This window comes from Lissotriton vulgaris, chromosome 4_1, assembly GCF_964263255.1.
Source record: "Lissotriton vulgaris chromosome 4_1, aLisVul1.2, whole genome shotgun sequence".
In the NCBI taxonomy this organism is placed as follows: domain Eukaryota; kingdom Metazoa; phylum Chordata; class Amphibia; order Caudata; family Salamandridae; genus Lissotriton; species Lissotriton vulgaris.
Genome location: NC_141691.1, coordinates 747,642,594 through 747,665,339, shown reverse-complemented (window position 1 = coordinate 747,665,339; position 22,746 = coordinate 747,642,594). Strand labels below are relative to the sequence as shown.

General features: G+C 46.3%; 1 protein-coding gene across 1 annotated transcript in view; it reads right to left on the bottom strand.

Annotated features, from left to right (window-relative positions):
* DUSP22 (dual specificity phosphatase 22) overlaps positions 1 to 22,746 on the bottom strand; it is a 388,641-nt gene that overhangs the window by 90,356 nt on the left and 275,539 nt on the right. Inside the window, exon 6 of the mRNA XM_086965050.1 lies at positions 10,855 to 11,026. Within this exon, the coding sequence (XP_086821176.1) occupies positions 10,855 to 11,026 (172 nt within the window). The remainder of the gene's footprint in view (positions 1 to 10,854; positions 11,027 to 22,746) is intronic.

Here is a 22,746-nt window from a genome sequence, read left to right as displayed (position 1 = left end):
AGGATATCATTCTTTTTGTTTGATCTGTTTATTGTGAGTTTTACATTATATTGTTACAACATGTAAATAAGTAATGTGGTAATACAGGGGTATCCATCTAGAATTCTGAAATAAAAAGCATTAGAAACAATAATGCAGCTCAGTCCTTCACACAGCATTTGCTCTGCCATGGCTTACAAGTGTGTGGTCTTATTCAACCCGTATTGGTCTTATGCTACACTTCAACAATCTCGTATTCTTAGAAGAACAGAAAAAGGAGTTACCTTGTTATTTGCCTCAGACTATGTCAGAAACATCAAACATATATATGAGTTCCACACTTCCAGAAGACCGAATCAATCAGGTGGGAGCAAAACAAAGTAGTTCCAACTCTGATCAAACATAAGGAAGAATTAAAGGTAGGAACAAGGGAGTAAACAAAATAGGTTCGCTTGCACTCAAAGCATTATCTTTGCATCAGTAGTTAAGTGCCATTATTGCACTGCAGAACAGTTTGTTCCCCTTCCCTTCTGCTTATACATCTCAGCACAGTCATTCATGAGCATTACATATATTGAAAATATGTTCTGGTCATCGATTTCTATTCAGGTACTGGTTTATGGTTTGACGAATTATCTTTTTCCGCTTCGGGTGCAATGATGTTCGAAGAGCCGTTAGGATCGCATCTATACTAGACGAAATAGGAAATTTGCATACACCAAAGGTGTCCTCTCTGCAAAGAGACACACCCTCTGCTCTTGCCCAATTAAATAAGGAGTGGGACCAGGCCAGTAAGGACTTGATTCCCAGTGTCTTTTTTTTTTGTCCTCATTTACCACCATGGATTCAAGTGTAGCCGCAGTTGGTAGTAAGCTTCTGTCACAGGTTCTAAACCTGGCAGGGCATGGTTATAAGGAACAACCAGGAACCATATACCCTCAGAAGGGTCGTACCCTTAGAGAACCACACATAGAAACCAAGAAACGAGTAAAAACCACAAGCTCAGCCAAGACCAGGTGGAAATGCAACCGTTGAGACCCAGACCTCCAGATGGAACAGGCTTTGTGGGTTGGATAAAACCATTGGTGTACAATCATAGGACCGAGGAAAAAAAAAACCCTGGTTAACTCAGTGGCCCCAAGACAGCTGATGCCAAAATGTTCTTTTAACCTGACTGCCAGATCTTGCAAGGTCTAATCTAGAAACTTGCAAGACAGACACCTGCCAATCCATAAATGAAGGGGGAGCAGGGTCCTTCCATCTAATACAAATCTCCCTACGGGCAAGTAGGATGGAATAAAACAGTAAACTCTTTGCTTGTCCCTGAACATCAGCAGAAACCCCAAAGATGACAAGTGGGAGATCCAGGTTTATATGCTTCCCTAATGATGCAGAGAGTATGTGACTTATAGCATCCCAAAAAGAAGCAAGGCAGGGACATTCGAAAAACATGTTATGTTATGTTATGTTAATTCTGCTTATATAGCGCATGGCTACCCCAGCAATGGGGCGTCCCAGCGCTGCGGACATACCTGGAAGCAGAGCAACACAACAGAGAAAATGGAGCTAGATGGAAGAGGATGGAGCTAGATGGAAGAGAACAGCCACGTTTTAATCTGTTTGCGGAACAGCAAGTGGTTGGAAGTGGTCCGAGCCCCAAGGGGGATCGAATTCCAAAGCTTCGGCGCCAGATGCCTAAAAGAGCGACCACCCGCTCGGCACCTACGGATCTTAGTCGTGCGTGCCAGTGACAGGTCGGCTGAACGAAGGGCGCGCGAGGGGACATAGAAGGAGCAGAGTCCCAGCAAGGTTTGAGGGGCGGTATTATACAGGATTTTATGCATTAGGCAGAGGCTTTTGAACTGGATACGTTGTTTAACGGGAAGCCAATGTAACCGATGGAGAATAGGGGAGGTATGGCATCTTTTTGGCAGAGCGAAGAGGATGCGCGCCGCGGCATTCTGAGCTCTCTGAAGTCTGTTTATCACCGTCAAGTTAGAGCCTAGCATCAGGACATTGCAGTAGTCTAGATGGGATAAGACTAAGGCCTGAATTATAGTCTGGCGGATGCAAGGCTCAAAGAATCCAAGGATAGGTTTAAGAGAACGCAGGCGACCATAACAGGTGCCTGCCACTCTCTTAGCATGAGTTTCCATGGAGAGTGAGTTGTCCAACATCACACCCAGGTTTTTTACAGCCTCTTTGGGGACAGGAGATGGTCCCAGAGTGGAAGGCCACCAATGTGCATCCCATTTCTCGGTATCTTTACCTACAATGAGTATCTCCGTCTTGGAGGAATTTAGCTGGAGATAGTTCTGTGCCAGCCAGTTCGATATAGCCAGGATATCTTCCTGGAACTTAGTTTGGTCAGCCCCACTGTTCTTGGAAAAGGAAAAGATGAGTTGTGTATCGTCTGCGGACAGACCACACTTAGCACAGACTACAGGATTCCCTTGTGAGATTTTCGTAAGCCTAAGAGTGGAATAATATGCCCTATGGAGCGTGAATAAATGGTTTCTACGCAACCAAGCAGGTTTAACAATGTCCCATAAAACTTTGCACAAAGTATTCCATAGGTCATCCACATCTCGTCCCACCATGGTAGATCCCCAAAGCTGGTTTGGTAGTAAAAAATCACCATCCACTTCCTTCAAGATAGACTAATACCATAGGGAAACTTCCTTTTTAGCCGGCGGAGTATCTGCCAGTTGGGATATCAGAGGGCTGTAACCTCCAATAGGAAACCTGTTTGCCAAGCACGGCCGTGCAAGAAATGACTGAGTCCAACCCACCATCTGCATATACTTGGACTTCGAAAAATTTGGCCCAATCCTTCCTCTCAGGCACTCCCAAGGAAGGAGATTACCATCCATAAATAAATCCCCCAAACCACCAACCCGGCTTCTTTAAGTGGAACAACTAAGCTATCACATAGCCACAAAGGACTATCTGGAGACCCCAAAGGGGCGCCATACTACCATAGTAACTGATTTTTATAGTAACCATTAATTTTGCCCACGTCTCTGCAAAGCCCTGCAGAATCTTCATTTTGATCTTCTTAAAAAAATGTTGGTTGCCAAATTTAAACAAAAAACCTGACTGGCTAAAACCTTTCCCATTAAGTAAAGCTGAGAATAAAGAACCAACTCCACAATCTGCAGGCATCTTTAGAAGCATTCGGGCATGGGAGAGCTGGAACGCCCAAGCATATACCTGTAGATCAGGAGCAGCCAGCTCACCCTTCTCCCTACCCCTCCTAAGTTTTTTCCAGGCAATCCTTGGAAGGTGCTTATTCCAAACAAAGGAGGTGATGTCTGCCTGCAATTTAGCTATTAAGGATGGATCAAAATAAAGAGGAATGGTATTAAATAAAAAAGAAATTTTGAGTAAAATGGTCATTTTGACGAAGTTTATTCTGCCTAACAGGGATAACGGTAGCTGGGCCCAGGATCGCATTAACTGGCGACATACCTTTGCTACTGCTGAGAAGTTGGAACCTACTAACTGGTTTATATTCTTCGTTATATTTACCCCCAGATAACGCATAGATGTTCCTGGCTGTATACCGATTTCGCATTGGTCAGCGTTCCAAATCAATACCTCAGTTTTTGATGCATTCACTTCGTACCCAGATACTTACCCAAATTGTTGTGCTACCTCCAATACTGCTGGGATTGCGGTTTGTGCCTCTGACGAAAAGATGAGTACATCGTCCGCATAAAGGGCGACCTTCCTCTCCCAACCCCTATAAGAAAAGGACTTAATGTTCTTATTATCCCTCAAGCACTGAGCGGGGGCTCGAACAGGAGAGGGGAGAGTGGACAGCCCTGTCTCGTCCCCCAGGAAATATTAAAGGGGTCCGATAATAATCCGTTAACCAGTACCCGAGCAGTATGGTTCTGATATAAAAGGTTGATGGCTCCACGAAATCCACCCCCAACGTTGAACTTAGCCAAGGCCTCCGACAGGTAGACCCAGTTTACCCTGTCGAAGGCCTTGGTGGCATCCAACGTTATGGCAACCAGAGGGAGAGACTCAGCTATAGCTATGTCTATAGCGCCAATTAAATCATATGTTAGTTCAAAAAGCTGGCGCCCCTTTACAAACCCTTTCTGATCTTGGTGTAACACATTAGGAGCAACTGCAGCCAGCCTCCTTGCCAAAACAGTAGGAAAGATCTTGTAATCTACGTTTAAGATCGAAATTGGTCTATAAGACCCACAGGAGGAGGCTGGCTTACCAGGTTTCAGAATCAGGGTAATGGAAGCGCTATTCCAAGATTCAGGGGGAAGCTGGCCATCCCGCAAAATTTGGTTAAATAATATAGTAAGAGATGGTATTATTTCATGTTCTAATAACTTAAAGATTTCTGCTGGAAGCCCATCAGGCCCGGCCGCTTTCCCTTTCTTGCTATTTCGGATAGCTGACCTAACCTCTTCCTCAGAGATCTCGCTGTCCAGGAGAATACTCTGCTCAACAGAAAGAGCCGGGAGGGAAATTCTACTCAATCAATCTTTAACTATTTCTGGAGAGATGTTTTTTTCTTCATGGTATATCTCCTGAAAAAACTCTCTAAAGGCCGATCTTATGCCTTCATCCGAAGAGATTATATTATTACTCGCTGTTATTGACACAATATTATTGCGGGCCTGATCTGTTTTCGCCTTCCAAGCCAACAGCTTCCCAGCTCCTTCCCCATACTGAAAGTGGGCTAACTTGCTGGCCTCCCATCTCTGCTGAACTCTTTTGCCCAAAACAGAACCCAGCTGCGCTTTAAGGAAAAGCAACTTGTCTTGGAGTGGTTTCAAGACTGCATCACTAGAAGCGATGTTAGTATCAATATCTGATTGTACCCTAGCAATGTCTGCCTCAATAGACACAACTTCCTCCTTATATTGCTTTAGACGGAAAGATACTTTGCCTGTTACAAGCCCCCTCAAAAAAGCTTTAAAAGAGTCCCATACCACACCCAGTGCTGCAGAGCCAATGTTTATATTCATAAAACTTTGAGTTTCACCCCTAAGAAAAGAAACATCATCAGGATGTGAGAGGAGCGATCGAGCAAACGACCATCCCCTGGGAGAAATAGTAGGGGACCCCTCAAGCTCCATTAATATTGTAGAGTGATCGGACAGATGAAGAGGGAGATACCTTATATCTTTACCTATTCTGGACTGATGATGGTGTTTATAATTCCTAAAAGAAATACCTTGTTGCTGTCCTGACCTTACTCTCCATATGTCCAAGTATCCGTATTGCTTCATTGAAATAAGTAGTGAAGTCCTAGATTTAGAAAGGACAAGAGGACGACTGCTTGGTGATTTGTCTAAATAAGGGTCCAAAACTATATTAAAATCCCCCGCCCAAATAATTGGCTCAGGGAAAACCAGAAGATGTGCCACTATGGACTCTAAAGAGGAGGGGTCATCAATATTAGGCCCATAGTACCCAACAAAGGCGAGATAACTGTAGTGATGGCCCATCTGCCACCTGGGTCCACCATCTGAGTGATTAACCTAGCTTTAAGTTGTTTTTTAAAAATAATAGACACCCCTCTGATGTCCATATTTTGTGATGAGGATACTGCAAAGTCGATCCACCTATTCTCCTTTACTAATGCGAGGGATTCAGTGTGCGTCAAATGGGTCTCCTGAAGCATTATGACCTGAGCATCTGAATCCCGCAAATACTGCAGGATTTTTTTTTGCTCTTGGTTTGGTGCGCAGGCCGTTTACATTCCAGGAGATAACCTTAAAACACCCCATATATTATGTCCCAGACACGAACTAGAAGCCCCTGCACTAGGAATATTATCAATTCATACACTACCTGAGAGAATCCTATCACAAACCAGATTACTAAATTAGGAAATCCAACATTATACAGATGGAAAATGAGGACTTTTTTATTTTTCAACCAACCACCCTCCCCTCCTCCTCCTTCCCCCGTGCTCCCCCTCCACCCCCCACCCATCCCTTGGAAAACCCTTGCTATATCTAACCGGAAAAGCCCAGTAGATAGCACCCCTCCCCGTGCTCCCGCCAGAAACTGCTCTGCCCATAACTCTGAGTATATAGCTTGGTGACAAATATACTTAAGGGAGTATATCAAGGATCCAACCTAATCTCCTACAAAGTTGAAGGCCAAGAAAAACGGGTAAGATAATACTGGGGGCAGCATTTAATCTTATTTTGCATCTAAACATACAAAAAAAAAAATTATAACTTCCATACCTCTTTCTTTTTTTTCCCCCTTATCTTCCCCTTTCTTCACCTCATCTTTTCTTCTGCACTTTCCTTTTAAATATGTGTTTTTTTTTGTTTTTGATAATTTCCCTTTCTTCCTGAAACTATGTGTCATCATATTCTTTTATTTATTTCAATTTCTTATCTCGAGGCGCCCTTATTGCCAATCTGTAACAACAATTCATCAGCTGCTTGTACTGATCTCAGATTAAACATCTTATTATTATGCATAACTTTAAGGGCGGCTGGGAACCTCAGCTGTGCTGTAGCACCTAAACCCCTAAAGGCATCTAGACGCCTCCCGAACTCCCACTGCTTTTCCAAAGTGACCCTTGAGAGATCTGATCCTATTTGAAAGGTGTAACCTTTCCCCACCAAAGATTTTTGTTTCAAAGCCAGGTTGAGGATATGTTCTTTAAGTGAATAGGTGTGAAAATTCACTAATATTTTACGCGGTTTTGACCTTTCGAGGTTACGCCTAAAAGGGTCCCTATGGATGCGCTGAATGTCAAGTGCTAGAGCTTCCACTGATTGGTCCAGACAGAGAGACTCGCATGACACAGAAAAGTCGCTGCAGATTGAGAGAGGTTGTATGCTACGGAATAAACATATTCTTATCGCTATGTATTAAATGGGGCACCCGCGGAGCCAGTAACACTGCCAATATCCCAGCCAGAATCTTATAATCCATGTTTAGCAACACCAGTGGGTTGTAAGACCCAAGTTGGGTGGGGTCTCTGTCGAGCTTTGGCAGGGTGACCAGTGTGGCCTCACATAGGAAGAAGGGAGGATGGCAGCGCCTCATCATACACCTGATGCAGCTGCAGGGCTAAAAGGTCTGCGTATGCTTTATAAATTTCAGATGGAAAGACATCTAGGCCCGGCACCTTCCCAGAGGCAAGAGCTCGTCCCGCATCCTGAACCTCAGCAGTTGTAATGGGAGTGTCTAATTCCAAGGGTTGATCTGGGATCAGCAGAGGAAAGGAGAGGTCCTCTAGGAAACTGCTTATTTCCAAGTCGGACGCCTCTAAGGTTGATTGATACAGCGTCGTAAAATGGAAAACTATTGCCTCACGTATTTCATGTAGCATGTATCGCATTACAGGGCTGGTGAACCGCAATGCAGTAATAGGACGTCTCGGTTGTTCCGGAGCGATCGGCCGCCACGTGTGTCCTGGCTGAGTGGGCTGCGTAGTTCAGGCATCTCAGCCTCTCGGCAAGTGCATTGTGTGTTGCCCTCGCTGTCATTAATTCCGAGGCAGAGTGAGTCTCAAGCGTCAACAGTGCTCATTCAGCCTCCATTAATTCACTTCTCACCTGCCTTTGCATCCCACAACCCAGACACAGGCAGTGACCTCTCAGTGTCACCTTTAATGCATCCCATTGCACCAAGGTGTACGCTGCAGTTCCCATGTTATGTTTAAAATATTCCATGGTGGCAGTGAGAAGTGATTCGTAGAAGGGTGAATCTTCCAGCATGGTAGGCTGCATACACCAACTGGGGACCGGTCAGGGTCGCGCGTTGCAGGCAATTGCAATGTATTGCGGATTATAGTCTGAATGGTTACAACCTAGAAAATCAGCAAGCATTATAGAGGGTAATACATTGTGCATGCTCAAAATCCTGCCTAGACCAACATGTAGAGCATGCGGGGTAGAATAGAACGAGTGTCGTGGTGTTGCGGTGCCTCCATATGTTCACCATCCCCCACTGTTGTGTCCATTCCCTTAATGTCAATGCATTGGCAGATGCTGCCGTACATCTCAGCGGTGGGAAGGAACAATCTAAACCTGTGTCCAGTACACTATTAAAATCTCCATCTATCAACCATGTCAGGTCACACCATTTAAAGAGTGTCTGCGATAATGATCGCCAGAAAGGTCCTTGGTCTGTAATGGGCGCATATATGTTACCTATTAAAAGGTGACGACCATCAAGTCTTCACTTAAGAAAGATGTATCTACTCTCTGCGTCTGTCACTGCCTCCTCTATCAAGAGAGGAGTGCCCAGGGGGAACCAAACCAACACTACATACATGTCCCCTCCATCTGCGTTGTAACTTAGGTGCTTCTAGATGTGTTAAGTGTGATTCTTGCAGTAGAGCTATTTGTAGGTTATGTCATTTGAGGTACGAGTATACTTCATAAAGCAGGAAGGATAAGCCAAACGTTCCAGGTGATAATACGTTACATTGCCATGTTATGTCTGTGCAAAAAAGTTAACTGCCAGGGGCCAGAAACGTAGATGTAGTCATGTTTAGAGATAGCGGCTAGAGTCTGCAGAGAGTACATACAGCAGAACCTAATTAAGCTGAACTTAAAACTGAAAACCAACATGGCGATTTAACAATACCAAAAGAGCAACCAAGACTGGCCCCTAGAATATGTGAGTAGGAGGGCACGTAGACTTGCAGATCACTCAGAGGCAACATCTCCACCCATTGGCAAGTAGACACTCTAACCATAAATCAACATGCCAACTCCCCATCAACTCTTCTGCTCGGGGAGCCGAGTAATCATACATTCCCTCCCTCAGTGCTGGTCCAGCTCGAATATGTGAACATTAAACTGCTGCCCGGTTACTTGTAGATAGGTAAATAAAGATGTAGCAGTAAGCAAATAGCAATAAGAGATATGCAACGTGTTAGATGACATCATCAGACGTTTGTGGGGTAATGCCGGCTTCCTTCCATAGGAGCAAAAACTTAACAAAAAGCAAAGATATTTCTTAGAGAAAAATCCTTTAAGAATCAGAAAAGAAATGACTTCCCTACAAAGTACAATGAAATACGTCAAGTGGAAGTAAAACAAAGAGGACATTTAGACTGAAATTTCAGGGCAAAAAACAGGTGTGAAGCCTCTGTGTTCTGGTTCAGAGGCAACTGCCAGTACAATGCACCATAAGTGGGGAAGCTCCTAGAATCGTAAAGAGACAGGACTACTTTTCACAGCTTTAATTGTGAGCCTACCAGACTGCACTCTTCCTATATGTTAGACAGGTTTTCAACATTTTTCACAGCAATGCAGTCATGAAACGGATTCCCTTTTCAGTCTGGCAGACTACACTAAGGAAAAATCCTCCATAAGATAGGCTTCTAAGATTGCTCATCATCTAGACACTTGCACCTTGTGTTATTACGTGTAAGGCCAAATACATTACAATTAAGTGTTCAGGGGATCCATGCATGCAGTGAGGAATTATTCTAACTTTAGTGAGCATCAATTCAGAACGCAGTGCAATTATCTTTTAACAAATATGTAGAAAGACACAAGGCTACCTACACGAGTCCTGAATGTGGGTACAGTATTTTAGAAAAAGTCCTTCATCTTCAATAGATATAATTTATAGACTACTCCCACTAATCTTTCTGGCATTTACTTGTTTAAGTATGGAACTTCATTACACGCATATGATAGTCTGAGTTGCATGGGTTAAATAGAAAGAAAATACATTTAAATCTGATGCTTGGCCTCTCACTTAGATAAATTATTATTTGATCTTGAGCAGTCATCCCATAAGGGCCAAGAAAGTAAAAAGTAAGTTACAGAATACATCTCGGTATGTATTTGGTGGCAGAGTCTATATAGTGAACAATCAGAATGTGCCTAACTACCCTTAACAACTTAATAGATATTTCCTAACAATTCTATAATTCTTACTCTGGATCTAGTAATTGATGAATCCAAAGTGGGGATGTGTGTTGGGGATTCCTAAACATACAATGAAAATGTAGTTTTACTTTGCCATCATTAAAATGGCCCAGCTACACACTGTGCTATGATCCTATTGGACTATTTAGTTACCTTTGACCTATCCCTTCAGAAAATAAGTTGTCCAGTCGCCACCCTGCAGAAATGCCGTCTTGTGTGCTAATGAGATTAGAGACAAAATGTAACTGCTATACTTTACATACATTTCCTTTCTCTTGAGTTGCTTCAATCTAAACGATTTATTTTAATAGATTTGATTAGCAGGAGTTTGATATTTCATTGAAGTTTAGGGTATGTAACCAATCTTAGTAACAGGCTATATGTTCATAAATGGTTAGTCTTATATAAGGTTTAGTGAAATCATGTATGCGGCTGACTAATGGTAAAAGCTTTATTATTGGTAATGTAATGTACCAAGGGTACTTAATCGCAAAAATGAATCATCTGCTCATTTAGAACTGTCTTGAGGTGTGCCTATCACTGTAACAATAGCATTATAGGTTCAGAAAAATGAGTCTCTGCAGTAGCTGTAAAATGTTATTTAGAGATCTATTATAGCACCTCTATACCCTTGGGCAAACTCTATCAGTAATTCTTAAATCATCTCTTCTGCAATTGCATTTTGTCCCAAGAACACTGAAGTAGACTATCAGACAGGGAATCATTACAGCTGAGGAAAATACCTAGATCTTTATAAGAATGTTATCTTTAACTGGACAAGAATACTGATGCTGACATCAAATCTCCCAAAAGGGCGACCACTAAATGGAGTCCTCTTGTGATGTTATAAGGAAAACGGATAACAAAAGTAAGGAAAGTAGAATTATTCTCTAATAAATCACTGCCATCATTTCATGCAGGGGAGTCAAAATGTGGCGTAACCATTACTTAAACAAGTTTGGGTGTTTTTATGAGTTACCTGATTAAGACTGTCTTTCTCAAAATCTTGTAACTGCTTCTGGAAGCCTGTGTTTGGGTTGGCACAAGATCTTGCGGCTCGCACTGCAGACAAAGCATCTTCCCAGCCAAAATCTGTGATGATCATGACATAAGCCACTACCAAGGTCACGCTCCTGGAAACACCTGCAAGACTGAACCACCAAAAGGGGAGCTATTAGAGGTTGCATCCTTTTTAGACCATCAGAGCAAATCACTGAATGAACAATAAGAAAAAGTTCTTACCTGCTGTAACAATCTTTCTGGTGGATACTCTACCTTTAGACTCCTCACCTGTAGAACTATTCCCAGGTGTCAGACCGATCCTGGAAAACTTCAAAGGAACAATGTTGCCAGTAGAGTGCGCTGAACTCAGTCGGTGCCGGAAGTAACATCAGACAAGGTCACTGAATCCTTAAAGCTCCCAACCCGGAGCATCGAAATCAGTTAGTCTCCATTTCTTCCTAGTCTCCGAGACAAGAGGGCAGACTGACATCATTGAAGAATTTGCAGTTTCAGAAAAATACAAGATGGCATCTTATTAACTTTCATTATAACACATCTATCAAAAGGGGAGACGATGGGTAAGTCAGGAATCTGCAAATAGATGGAGTATCCACCCGAAAGATCATTACAGCAGGTAACTCTTTCTTCTGATGGATACTTCTGAAGATTCCTCACCTGTAGACCAGGTTTCACAGCAATACACCGCCCAGGAGGAAGATTGATGGATGGTTACACTAGTAAATCCTGCAAGACGGATATGGCTGTGTCCGTCTCAGCAAAACTCTGAATTCAGATAGTAGTGTTTTACAAAGGTGTCCAAGGAAGCTCACGTTGCCGCCTTACAGATTTCTGCAATCGGGACTCCCCGAGCAACAGCAGAAGTTATAAACTTAGCCTGGTGGAATGGGTTCTCATACCTGCAGGACGCTCTTTCTTGGCTAAGGCATAATAGATCTTGATGCAGAAGATGATCCATTGAGTCAGAGTCCTCTTCTATACTGCCTTTCCTTTTTGCCACCATAGTAGCCAACAAGAGCTGGTCATCTGACCGGAGATCCTTGGTGCGTTCGGGTAGTAATTAACCTCCCACCAAAGATACATGGGAGATACAACCGATACACCCGCTCCTCCTCTTTCGTAAAATGAGGTCCAGGGTAAAACACCAGAAGAGTAATGGATTAGGCAGGATGGATTGAGGTGATCACCTTAGGAAGTAATGCAGTCCTAGTTCACAGCAACAACTAATCTGGAAAGAAGGTAGTAGAGGGCGATAATGGACCGCAACCCACTGACCCTTCTAACAGAAGGGTCGGCAATCAAAAACGGTTTTGAAGGTCAACATACGAAGGGTACAAATTTGAATGGTCTCACACGGATCCTATAAAAGAACCACAAAGGGAGTTGGAGTAAAAAGGTTAATCAGACCCTTAAGAAAATGCATGCAAACAGGGCATTTGAACAGGGTTGGCTGAGCCGGCAGACAGAAAAAAGCAGACAAGGGGGCTAAATAACCCTTTACAGTGACAACAGCTCATCCTCTCTGAGCAAGGAAAAGTGCAAATTGCAGTACTTGAGAGTTTGGCCTGCAAGGGATCCACACCACTGTCCCCACACTATGCAAGAAGGTTACCCATCTGCCAGAATAAGCAGACTAGTGGAGAGGCAACAAGCAGACAAGATTATGTCTACTACCTCCGGTGGCAGCTGAAAGAAGCTCAGTTTTTCTTGCTCAACCTCGAAGCATGCAGGTGGAGATCTTGGAGATTAGGATGCAGAACCATTCCACCAACTAGGAGAGAAGGTCCTGCCTGAGTGGAAGTCGAAGTGGGGGACATGTGAAGAAGCATAGACGGTCCGCATACCACAACCTTTTAAGCCAGTCTGGGGCAATGGGAATATCATAGACCACGTTTTGGCGACTCTTCCTGAGACCTTGATGAATCAAGGGTGTGGGGGAAATGCATAATGCAGCTAAAAGTATCACAAAGCACATCCCCAATGGTCACCTCAACGGATACTCAAAGGCACAGAACTGCTGGCACCGAGCATTTTCCGAGACGGCACACAAGTCCACCTGAGGAGTGCCCCACTGGGACTATCTCTGCCAGAAGACGCCACTCATTAGGTGATAGGTGGTGAGCCAGATTACGTGGCGGTAAGCTCAAGACTACAGTATCATCGCTTCCAGGCAAAAGAGGTGAGACCCTAACTCCCAATTCTTGTTGACCTACCACATCACAGTCATGGTGCCCGTCCAGATCTGGATGAACCAACTTAAGATGGAGGCAAGGAAGGCCTTGAGCGCCAGCCAAAATGCCTGCAGTACTAGCAGGTTGATGTGAAGCACCTGCTCTTCTTCCGCTGCATAAATATGAGAGAGCACAATGGAGTCTGACAGGGGTCCCCTGTACCGGAGCCACTGTGTGGAGAGGCACCACTGCAGGGTCCTCATGTACCAACTGGGAAGACGCTGGAAGCCAGCAGACCTAGAAAATGCAGGACTCTCAGGACTGGAATTCTCGCACCTCGCTGGAAGGATGGACCATCTCCTGGATGTCTCTGATACTCTGAGTCAGAGAAAAGGTGCACCGAAGAGTAGTGTGCAGTACTGACCTTATGAACTGAAGTCACTAGGAGGTCGACAGGTGAGATTTGGGCTCGATCAAAAAGCTGCGATTCTGTCGACTGCAGGTGGAGTGACACCATGTTCGGACAGCTCGCTTTGAGGAGACAGTCGTGGGAAGATGGAGATGCCAGACTGTCTGAGATGGGCTGAAATCACTGCCATCACTTTTGTGAAGGCTCGATGGGCTGATCTCAACACAAAGGGCAGAACAGAAAACTGGTAGATCGTACAACCACCACAAATCACAAGTACATCCAATGCGACTGCAGAATCAGGATGTGCAAGTATGTATCCTCCAGGTCGAGTGCCACCCTCCAGTCTCCAAGCTCCAACGTCAGTAGAACTTGAGCTAGGGTCAGCATCTTGAACCTTTCCTTTTTGAAAGAGAAGTTCAGGTTCACGAGATCCAGAATTGGATGCGGACCATCAACCTTCTTGGGCACCAGGAAGTACCGTGTGTAACAACCCAGGCCCTTTAGGTTCTCTGGCACTAATTATCACTCGTTTGAGAAGGAGAGCTGCCAACTCTTACTGAAGAATGGACAAATGTTCAGGTGGTGGAGAGGAGGGGGGATATGGGGCAGATTCTGAAGGAAGGGAATGGTGTAGCCCTTTTTATGATTCAAAGAGCCCATTATTCTGTAGTAATGGCCTTCCATGTTGGAAGAAAACAGGACACTGGCTCTCCAAGAAGCTCCGTCTGGCCTTGAGGAAGCAAACTAGGCTTTCTTTCCTGATGGTGCAGAGGAGGAGGGTTGTAAAACCGATCCATGCATGGCCTTTACCTCAAATACAGCTTCTGTATTGGCAGACAAGAGGATTCTTTGTCTGCTGGAGTGCATTTGTGTACTGCTGAGAGCAAAATGAGGAGCCTCACCTGAAGCAGAGAACGGACCAGAACTCCTAGGTGGGGGGCGGAAGCTGAAGGCCAAAACACCTAAAAAATTGGACGTCCCCAGCCATGTGTGGCTTCTTACTGTTACGGAGGTAGCCATGGCTCGGCTGATAGAATTCGAGGTGTCTAGCCCAGATTTTATTATATGCTGGGATGCATTCTATGGATCAATGATGATCTCCCAGAAGAGGTATTTCATGTCGGTAGGAACAATAGGGAGAATCATTTCGGCTATGTCTCACAAGGCCTGTTTGAGCAAGGAGGCAGTTGACATTTAGACTTCAAGGCCATACCTTCTGCAGAAAAGGCCTCCGTTTTAAAACCCTTTTGAAGGGGGCTGTAAGGAAAGGCACCTCCGGATTGGGTCCCTGAAAAGGACCCCCAGATGACCAAGCTCTCTTGCAAACAGTGCGTGGAAAGGAATGTGGGCTCACCAGGAAAGGAACAATAATGGCAGGCTAAAAGCTGATTGGCCGCTGGAGCAGAGGATGCCTTCTCCTGTGGCGCCATTACAGATCCCAGCATTGTGTCATTGAAGGGGAGAAGCGGTCCGAAGAAGCCGATGAGAGTAGGAACATATTGCCTTTATTTCTGTTGGCAATTGTAGTTTTACCACCTCTGCGGTATTTAGCATGACTTTATGCAGAAACACAACTTCGGACCTTGATGGTCCAGCAGAGACATCTACCGCCAACTCTGATGAGCTATCTAAACTACTGGCTGAAGACAGGCCTTGAAATTCAAGAGGGTCCTGATCAGGATCACCACCAAAGAAATAATTCACACAGTCGGAATCCTTCACAGATATTTAATAGAGACATGATCTCTAAGCCTCCTCTTCCAGTAACCTCTGGGCCTCTCAGAAACAGTGAATCTCAGGCGCGACATCCGGCTGCGGCATCGACAGCACTGTATCTGGAGAAGAAGGTGGCGGTGGTAGAGCAGTAGAAGAGCCATCAACGGCATCAGATGGAGCGCTGAGAAACAATGGGGCCGTCAAGCCCGAAGGTGCACTGGATGGCATCTAGGCCTTTGTGCTATTGAGTACATTGCATTGAGGAATGCTGCTGGGTCTGATCCCAGAGTTGGGTCCCCGGGTGAAGGTCGGAGTCGGTAGTTTAACACATGGGTGTGTTGCAGCTGAAGGCACTGGTAATAGAGCTCTGTACAGAGCAGGGTGCACAGAAGGAGCAGAGTTGTGCAGAGGATCCATCAGCGTCAAGTTGACAAGCTCTGGTTTCAAGGACGAAGGTGCGGTGGGAGATGGAGATAGTCGAGGAGTCTTAACTTTTGAGTGCTTTTACTCCTTCTGTCTGTGCTTTCTCTTCCTGTCGGAATGGGAGGATGGGGAGCAGGGACAGTGCTTCCAACGTAGATGGTCCTCTTTTACTCGGGCCATGAAGAGTTTGGCCTCCTACTCTTGATAGCCTTGAGATGTATGCTGAGACATGAGGAGAAGGTCTTCAAATCGTGGTCCGACCCTAAGCACCACAGACACAGAGCATGGGGATCTGTAATGAACATGTGCCCTGCCCAATCCCTACAGGGTTAAAACCCAGACTACTTGAGAGGAGACATGCTACTACTCATTAATTTAATTGTGTGAGAAGAATTCCTCAAGGAATGAAACTAAGGATCCGAGTCTATAGCGGGCACTTTATGGCCTTGGTGATGACACTTGATGTAATTTCCAGTACCGACTGAGTGCAGCGCTTTCTACACAGGACATTGTTGCTTTGAAGTTTTCCAGATCCAGTCTGATGCCATGGGATTGTTCTATAGGTGAGGAATCTGCAAATAGAAGTATCCATCAGACAGCATATTAGAAATATTAGTATGCTAAGTATTGATGTAACCTTGATAACCATTAAATAATTTCGTTTTGCACACATCTACATCATTATTACCATTGCAACATGGTTCAATATGCCCCATACATTCTCAATAAAGCGAGAGTGAGAATCCGGTTCTGTCTTTCAAGTAACAAGGCTACATGTAGTTAAATGATTTCGCCGACTCTTTCACCTCCCATGTCTATGGAGAGCAGTTAGTTTAATAGAAAAGAGGTCTCTGGCCAGGTTTAATTCGAAACAAAGAAGGCCTTAAAACAATCAGAAGCGAAAATCCTAACACCAAGTTATTACATTTCCAATAATAAATGCACGTTTGCATTCCACTTCACAATATCATTCATCTGATTGAAAAGGATGCAGAAGCAACAAGTACCCAGAGATGCTGAGTCTGCAAACAGCCTCCTTTAAGATTAAAGTAATGTTGGGTTTTACTGACAGCTGCAATCCTTCTGTTAAGGTTAATCGAACATCTGTGGTAAGCTTTACCTCACCCTTTGTGTTATCCCCTCTGAGATACAATTTACCCAAATGTACCTAAATCACTATAAACAAGTTATTTAAGGAGATACTATTTGATTTATTGAATTTGTTCACATATCTCGCCATATTGCAATAAGCACTAAACAGCTTTTTAAGACTTGAAATCATCATCACAAAATAATAAAAAGCAACAACATTTCCTACTTCTGATCAACAACTAATATGATTCAGGCAGCTGACATGTTATAGCTTAGCTGGGGTACCACTGCAGCCTCCGCTACCAGGGCTAACAAATATATTTAGATTCCAGCAAACACTATTGATTGTATTGGTCCTGTATGCAGGGCTGAGTCAGGTTTAGAATCCATTTCTAATCAGTTTTATCTGAAAAGAACATTTGAAAGCTTTGTCGTTGTCAAATTATTTTATACCAGAAAACAATATTCAAGAAATACTCACAAATTATAAATTCATATTGGTTATTACATCTGTACTGGTTCCCTCTATCGTCATTGATGACACCAATTTTATTTTTGTTCAGCTTTTAGTACATGAGGTGGAATAAGCCATTTTCAGTCTGTTCACATCACTCTGGTCTTTTTTATTGATACAATAATCTGGGCAAATCTATGTCAGGACCGAAGGCTTCGGATTATGCTTTTCCTTTCTTCGCTCTTTATTTTCACAAATTTCACAGCAGCCCAGAAAAGCTCAATAAATGCTTATATGTACCAAAAACCAGGTAAAGAAAGCACTAAACAGTAAAACAAACAGATTTGTAGTGTCCAACAAACTACAACTCCCATCATTCCATGTGAGCAGAATCCAATAATAGTCCTTCAACAGTGTCCATAACATGTAGATAGGTCCTCTATCTTAAGTCCTCCTCCTCTTTCTTCGCTGCTTCGCAGCCAGTTAAGTGCCTTTTTCCTCATCTCTGTGGGGTGTTTTGGCACTGTTACTTTAGATTCCTAGCGAGTATTTGCGCTGACAGGGGGGCTCTGTGTGGTGTTTTCTTGTGTATTTTTATTGTATTTGCCCCCACAGAGTCCCTTTCTTAATCGCGGGAGCGCTCAGTCGCTCCTCAAGCGATCTTTCCCAGTGAGTGGTGGCCTGCGCGGCCACTAGGGGGTGCTGGGGCGTCTTGCTGCTCCTCGGCGCGGTTTTCTCAGGAGCGAGCGGGTCGCGTCGGAGCCTTGACCCCACCGCCTCACCTGAACGCCCAGTTATCTGGGTCTGTATTGCCCCTGTTTTTTTCTGCTTACGCCCTGCGTGGGGTCTGTATTGCGGATCTACCGCGTTAGACGGCTGCGGGCGGAATTTGTCAGGACATAGGGGTTTTACCGCATTGGGCCTAAGTAGGGTCACAGTGGCCAAAAAACCCTTGAAAGTTCTTGTTTGCTCAAAAGGCGCGCTGGGAGGTGGATAAGACCCGGTCCTTTGGAGGGTCTGCGCGCCAGGAAGGGGGTGCTGCCTTCATTCCGGTTTCCAACCGGACCTTATAATTGTAGGGCCTCCGGCCTCCACCTGACTGGGCCATTACAGACGGCCATCCTCACCCTTGGTGGGACTTGTGTTACTTTACGTCCCTGTAGACAGGTCCTGCGGGCATGGAGCATGAGGGGTATTATGAGGAGGAAGAGTACCAGTACCTCAATGATGAGGAGTTCTACAATGCGGTAGACGGCTCCATTTACCGATGTGTCACGGAGATAGTGGGCCCTATGGAGGACCGCCTGTCTGCCCGCATTGTGGAGAAGTGCGCGAAGATGGCACAGATTCACCCAGTTGCGCCAAGTGCAGTCCCGGTTCCTGCAGGGGAGGAGCCTCCCGCCCCGAAGAAGCCCTGCAGGGACGGGACCTCCGCGGGGGCGCAGGGTGTGGACAGGGACGCCTTTGAAGGCCTACGCGATGCGTTTTTGGCCAAGGCAACCTCTCCCACCCCTGCGCCACCGACGGGTCCGGAACCCTCGGTGTCTTTGGGGATGGCTCCCTCTTCGCCTGGAGGGGTTTGCCGGCGGATACTGACGATGACGAGGACGAGGACTCGGTCCGCTCTTGGAGACCGTCCACCTCAACCGCCGCGTTGCCTCAGGATAGTAAGGGGATGCTGGACCCAGATGAGATCATCCATCCGTGGTCTGCTGCCTGGACTCCCGGAGACAAGGTGGCAAAGTTTGTGGCGGGACGGCTTTGCAAGCCCCTTGAAAAGGAGGCGCGGAGTTGTCTGCGGGGAGAATGTCCCCGACCTACCTTGGAGGGCAAGGTGGCTATGACGCCCGAACTAGATTCCAAGATGGCCACATTTCTTGCGAAGTTCGTAAAGGATCCCCACAAGGGTATTGACCGCTCCTGGCGTTCCTGTCAGGATAAACTGCTGGACGCTATAGGACCCATTACTAAAATCCTTGACATGGCAGAAAAGGCGAAGGTGTCCGGGGCCACGATCTCGCCGGACGTCCTGTCGAATTGGGTGCAGAGGGTGGTCATCTTCCTGGGAAACGCCAACTGTGCCCTCTCGACAGAGCGGCGGCGCTCACTCCTAATTAAATTGGACTCGAAGTTGGGGGACATGGCTTCCGAGGAGGCAGGAGCGGTAGCCCAAGGGGGTCTCTTCGGAAACCCATTCATCAAAGAATTAGGCAAATTCGTATCGACCTTAACCTCTCTGGACAAGGCCCAGTCCAGCATTAAGAGAGTCTTCCAACAACGTTTCTCTTGTGGGGACGGTCGCTGTAGGGACCTCGCGACCGGCCGTGGCGGTCAGAACTTTACCAAGGGTCAAGTCTCCGGGCGAGGGCAATACAACACCTCAGCCAACTATAACCACACCACACCCGGGGTCAACGTTTCCGAGGCCGGGGAGGCTTCAAGAATAATTCCGGCAACAACAATTCCGGCGGTAAGTGTTATTCCTGCAGAACAGGTGCGCATTGGCGGCCGGCTAGCGGCTTTTTCGGACGCTTGGGTGGCCATTTCGGCGGACGCGTGGGTCTTACTAACGATCCACGGCTTCCACACAGAGTTTTACGATAGCCCCTATCAATCCAGGCCCCCACGGCCTCTCGTGTTTTCAGAAGAGGATGCGCAACTGATCGACGGAGAGGTCTCGGAGCTGCTGCGCAAAGGGGCCATCTGTCGATCAGTTTAACATCCTGCAGGCTTCCTCAGCAATCTTTTCCTGGTGGAAAAAACGGACAGTAGCAAGAGGCCGGTTATCAACCTCAAAGAATTAAATGGATGGTTGGTCTACCGACACTTCAAGATGGAAGGAATCCATCTCCTTCGGGACGTTCTTCTCCCGAACGATTGGATGGTGCGCCTAGATCTCAAGGACGCGTACTTAGTGGTGCCCATCCACCCTCCTCACCGTCGTTTCATCCAGTTTATCTGGAGGGGTCAGGTCTTCGAATTCACAGCCCTTCCGTTCGGACTTTCCTCTGCCCCTTGGTGCTTCACCAAGATACTCCATCCAGCAGTGTAATTCCTACGGAGTCAGGGTATTCGGATGATTGTCTACCTGTACGACATCCTCTTGATGGCCCAATGTCCAGAGCAGCTGGGACTGCAACTTCACCAGACGGTTACCCTGCTTCAGGGGTTAGGTTTCGTCATCAACAAGGACAAGTCTGTCCTCTCTCCGTCTCAGAAGATAGTTTTTCTGGGCTTCGTGGTGGACTCATTGCAGGCCTCCTTGAGCCTTCCGTCTCGGAAGATGGCCAGGATCAGACACGTATTACGCCAGACGATTGTAAAATCCCACACCTCCCTCCGTCAGATTGCGAGGGTGGTAGGGCTTCTCTCCTCGTCCATCCAGGCAATCTTTCCGGGGCCCCTCCATTACCGAGCTCTCCAGCTTCTCAAGGCGCATCACCTCAGAAGGGGTATGTCTTATGATCAGTTGGTTCCCCTATCCGCGGAAGTGTGGACGAAATGTCTTGGTGGCTCACTCACATGGAGGTTTGGAACGGACGGGCGATTTTTGGGTCCGTCCCGGATCTAGTAATAGAATCTGACGCCAGCAGGTCAGGTTGGGGCGCCCGCTGCGGGGAATTCTTCACAGGCGGCGCTTGGTCATCAGAGGAGCAGGCCTTGCATGGACCCGGGATTCAGTACGCTCGTGTGTTCTCCTGCGAATGGACAATATCTCAGCGGTTCGATACGTCAACCACTTGGGCAGTCCTCGGTCCCGAGCACTAGCGAATTTGGCGAAGGAGTTTTGGGACTACTGCCTGGCTCATCACGTCTCCGTGACAGCAGAGTACCTGCCAGGCCTGGCCAACGAAGTAGCGGATTGGCACTCCAGACATCTGCGGGATTCCAGCCAGTGGAAACTGGACGTCGGGGTGTTCGAGCGATTGAACAACCTCTGGGGTCCTTTTTCAGTGGACCTGTTTGCATCCCGTCTGGACCACCAGCTTCCTCGGTTCTTCAGCTGGAGGCCACAGACGCTTTTCTGCAGGATTGGAGTTAGGAAAAAGCGTATGCGTTCCCTCCTTTTTCAATGGTGGTACGGACGGCGGCCCAGTTGAGCCGCCAGAAGGCAGAGCTGGCGGTAATCACGCCAGTTTGGAGGTCTCAAGTCTGGCTTCCAGTTCTTCTGGAACTTTCTTGGGATTTCCAATCCTACTCCCCTGATTTCATCGCCTTCTTCTGAATCCGGAAGAGGAGTCACATCCCCTCATAATTCAGGGGTCTCTTCAACTCATGGCTTGGCGACTTTCAGGCAACACTGGTCACTCCCGGGCCTTTCGGGACAGGCTGAGAACTTTATGTCCAAGGCCTGGGCCGCAAGCACCGCAAAGCGCTACCGTTCCGCCTGGAATAGAGGTGGGTGTGTTGGTGTCTTCAACGGGATTTGGATCCCATGGTCGCAGGCGTTGTTCCCATCTTGAATTTTTTGGCCGAATTAGCCTCGGAAGGGATAGCTTATCGCACCATTAACACAGTGCGCTCGGCTATTTCGGCTGCTCATTAACCTGTGGAGGGTTCTCCAGTTGGTGAGCACCCCTTTGTCTGTCGGCTCCTACGGGGTATACGTCTCTCATTGCCCCCGGAACCACGCGCCTTTGGGACGCTAATGTCGTTTTGAATTTATTTCTGTCTTGGCAGCCTAATAAGTATCTCTATTTGAAGGAGTTGTCAGCCAAACTGGCCATGCTTTTGTGTTTGGTGTCTTGCCGCAGGGTGTCGGATGTTCGGGCCCTGGACGTTACGGCAAGAGTCTGCTCCCCGGATGGGGTCACGTTTACTGTGGGATGTCGCACAAAGTCTGCATCGAGGTAAATTTCTTACCCAGCGTTTGTAGATACTCCCAAGCTGTGTGTGGTTCAGTGCCTGAAGGCGTACGAAGATATGACCTTGGAAATTCGTCCTCCGGGCGAACGACAATTACTTATTGCATTAAGAAAGCCACAAAAGGCTGTCTCTTCGCCCACCATTGCTCGATGGGTCATGAAAGAAGCAGGTATTGACACTAGTCTGTTTGGAGCACACTCAGCTAGGGGAGCGATGGCGTCTAAGCATTTGCTCTGGGACTTGATGCGTGCGGCAGATTGGTCTTCAGACTCCACCTTTAAAAGATTCTACTTTAAACCAGTGGTGGATATTGCACATTTGGTGGTAAGTAAGCTTTGAACTAGCATAATCCGAAGCCTCCGGTCCTGACATAGAATCAAAATTTGCCTAGCTTAGTAACGGTAAGTTTCAATTCTATTAAGGACGGGGAGGCGAGGATTAACCCACCCAATTACCTTCGGAAGATTTTCACCCACCCGTACTGCAGTAAGTAACTTGATTACTGGATATCTATTATTGTGTTGACCTCAGAGTATGGTAATGCTGCATTACGTGCTTTCAGCATATACTTTTTCAGATGCTTACGCTGTTGTTTTTTCCCGGTAGGGAATGATGGTCCGAAGCAAGATCAATAAGATGGGAGCGTGACTCGCGCGAAGAAAGAGGAGGAGGACTTAAGATGGAGGACCTATCTACATGTTATGGACACTGTTGAAG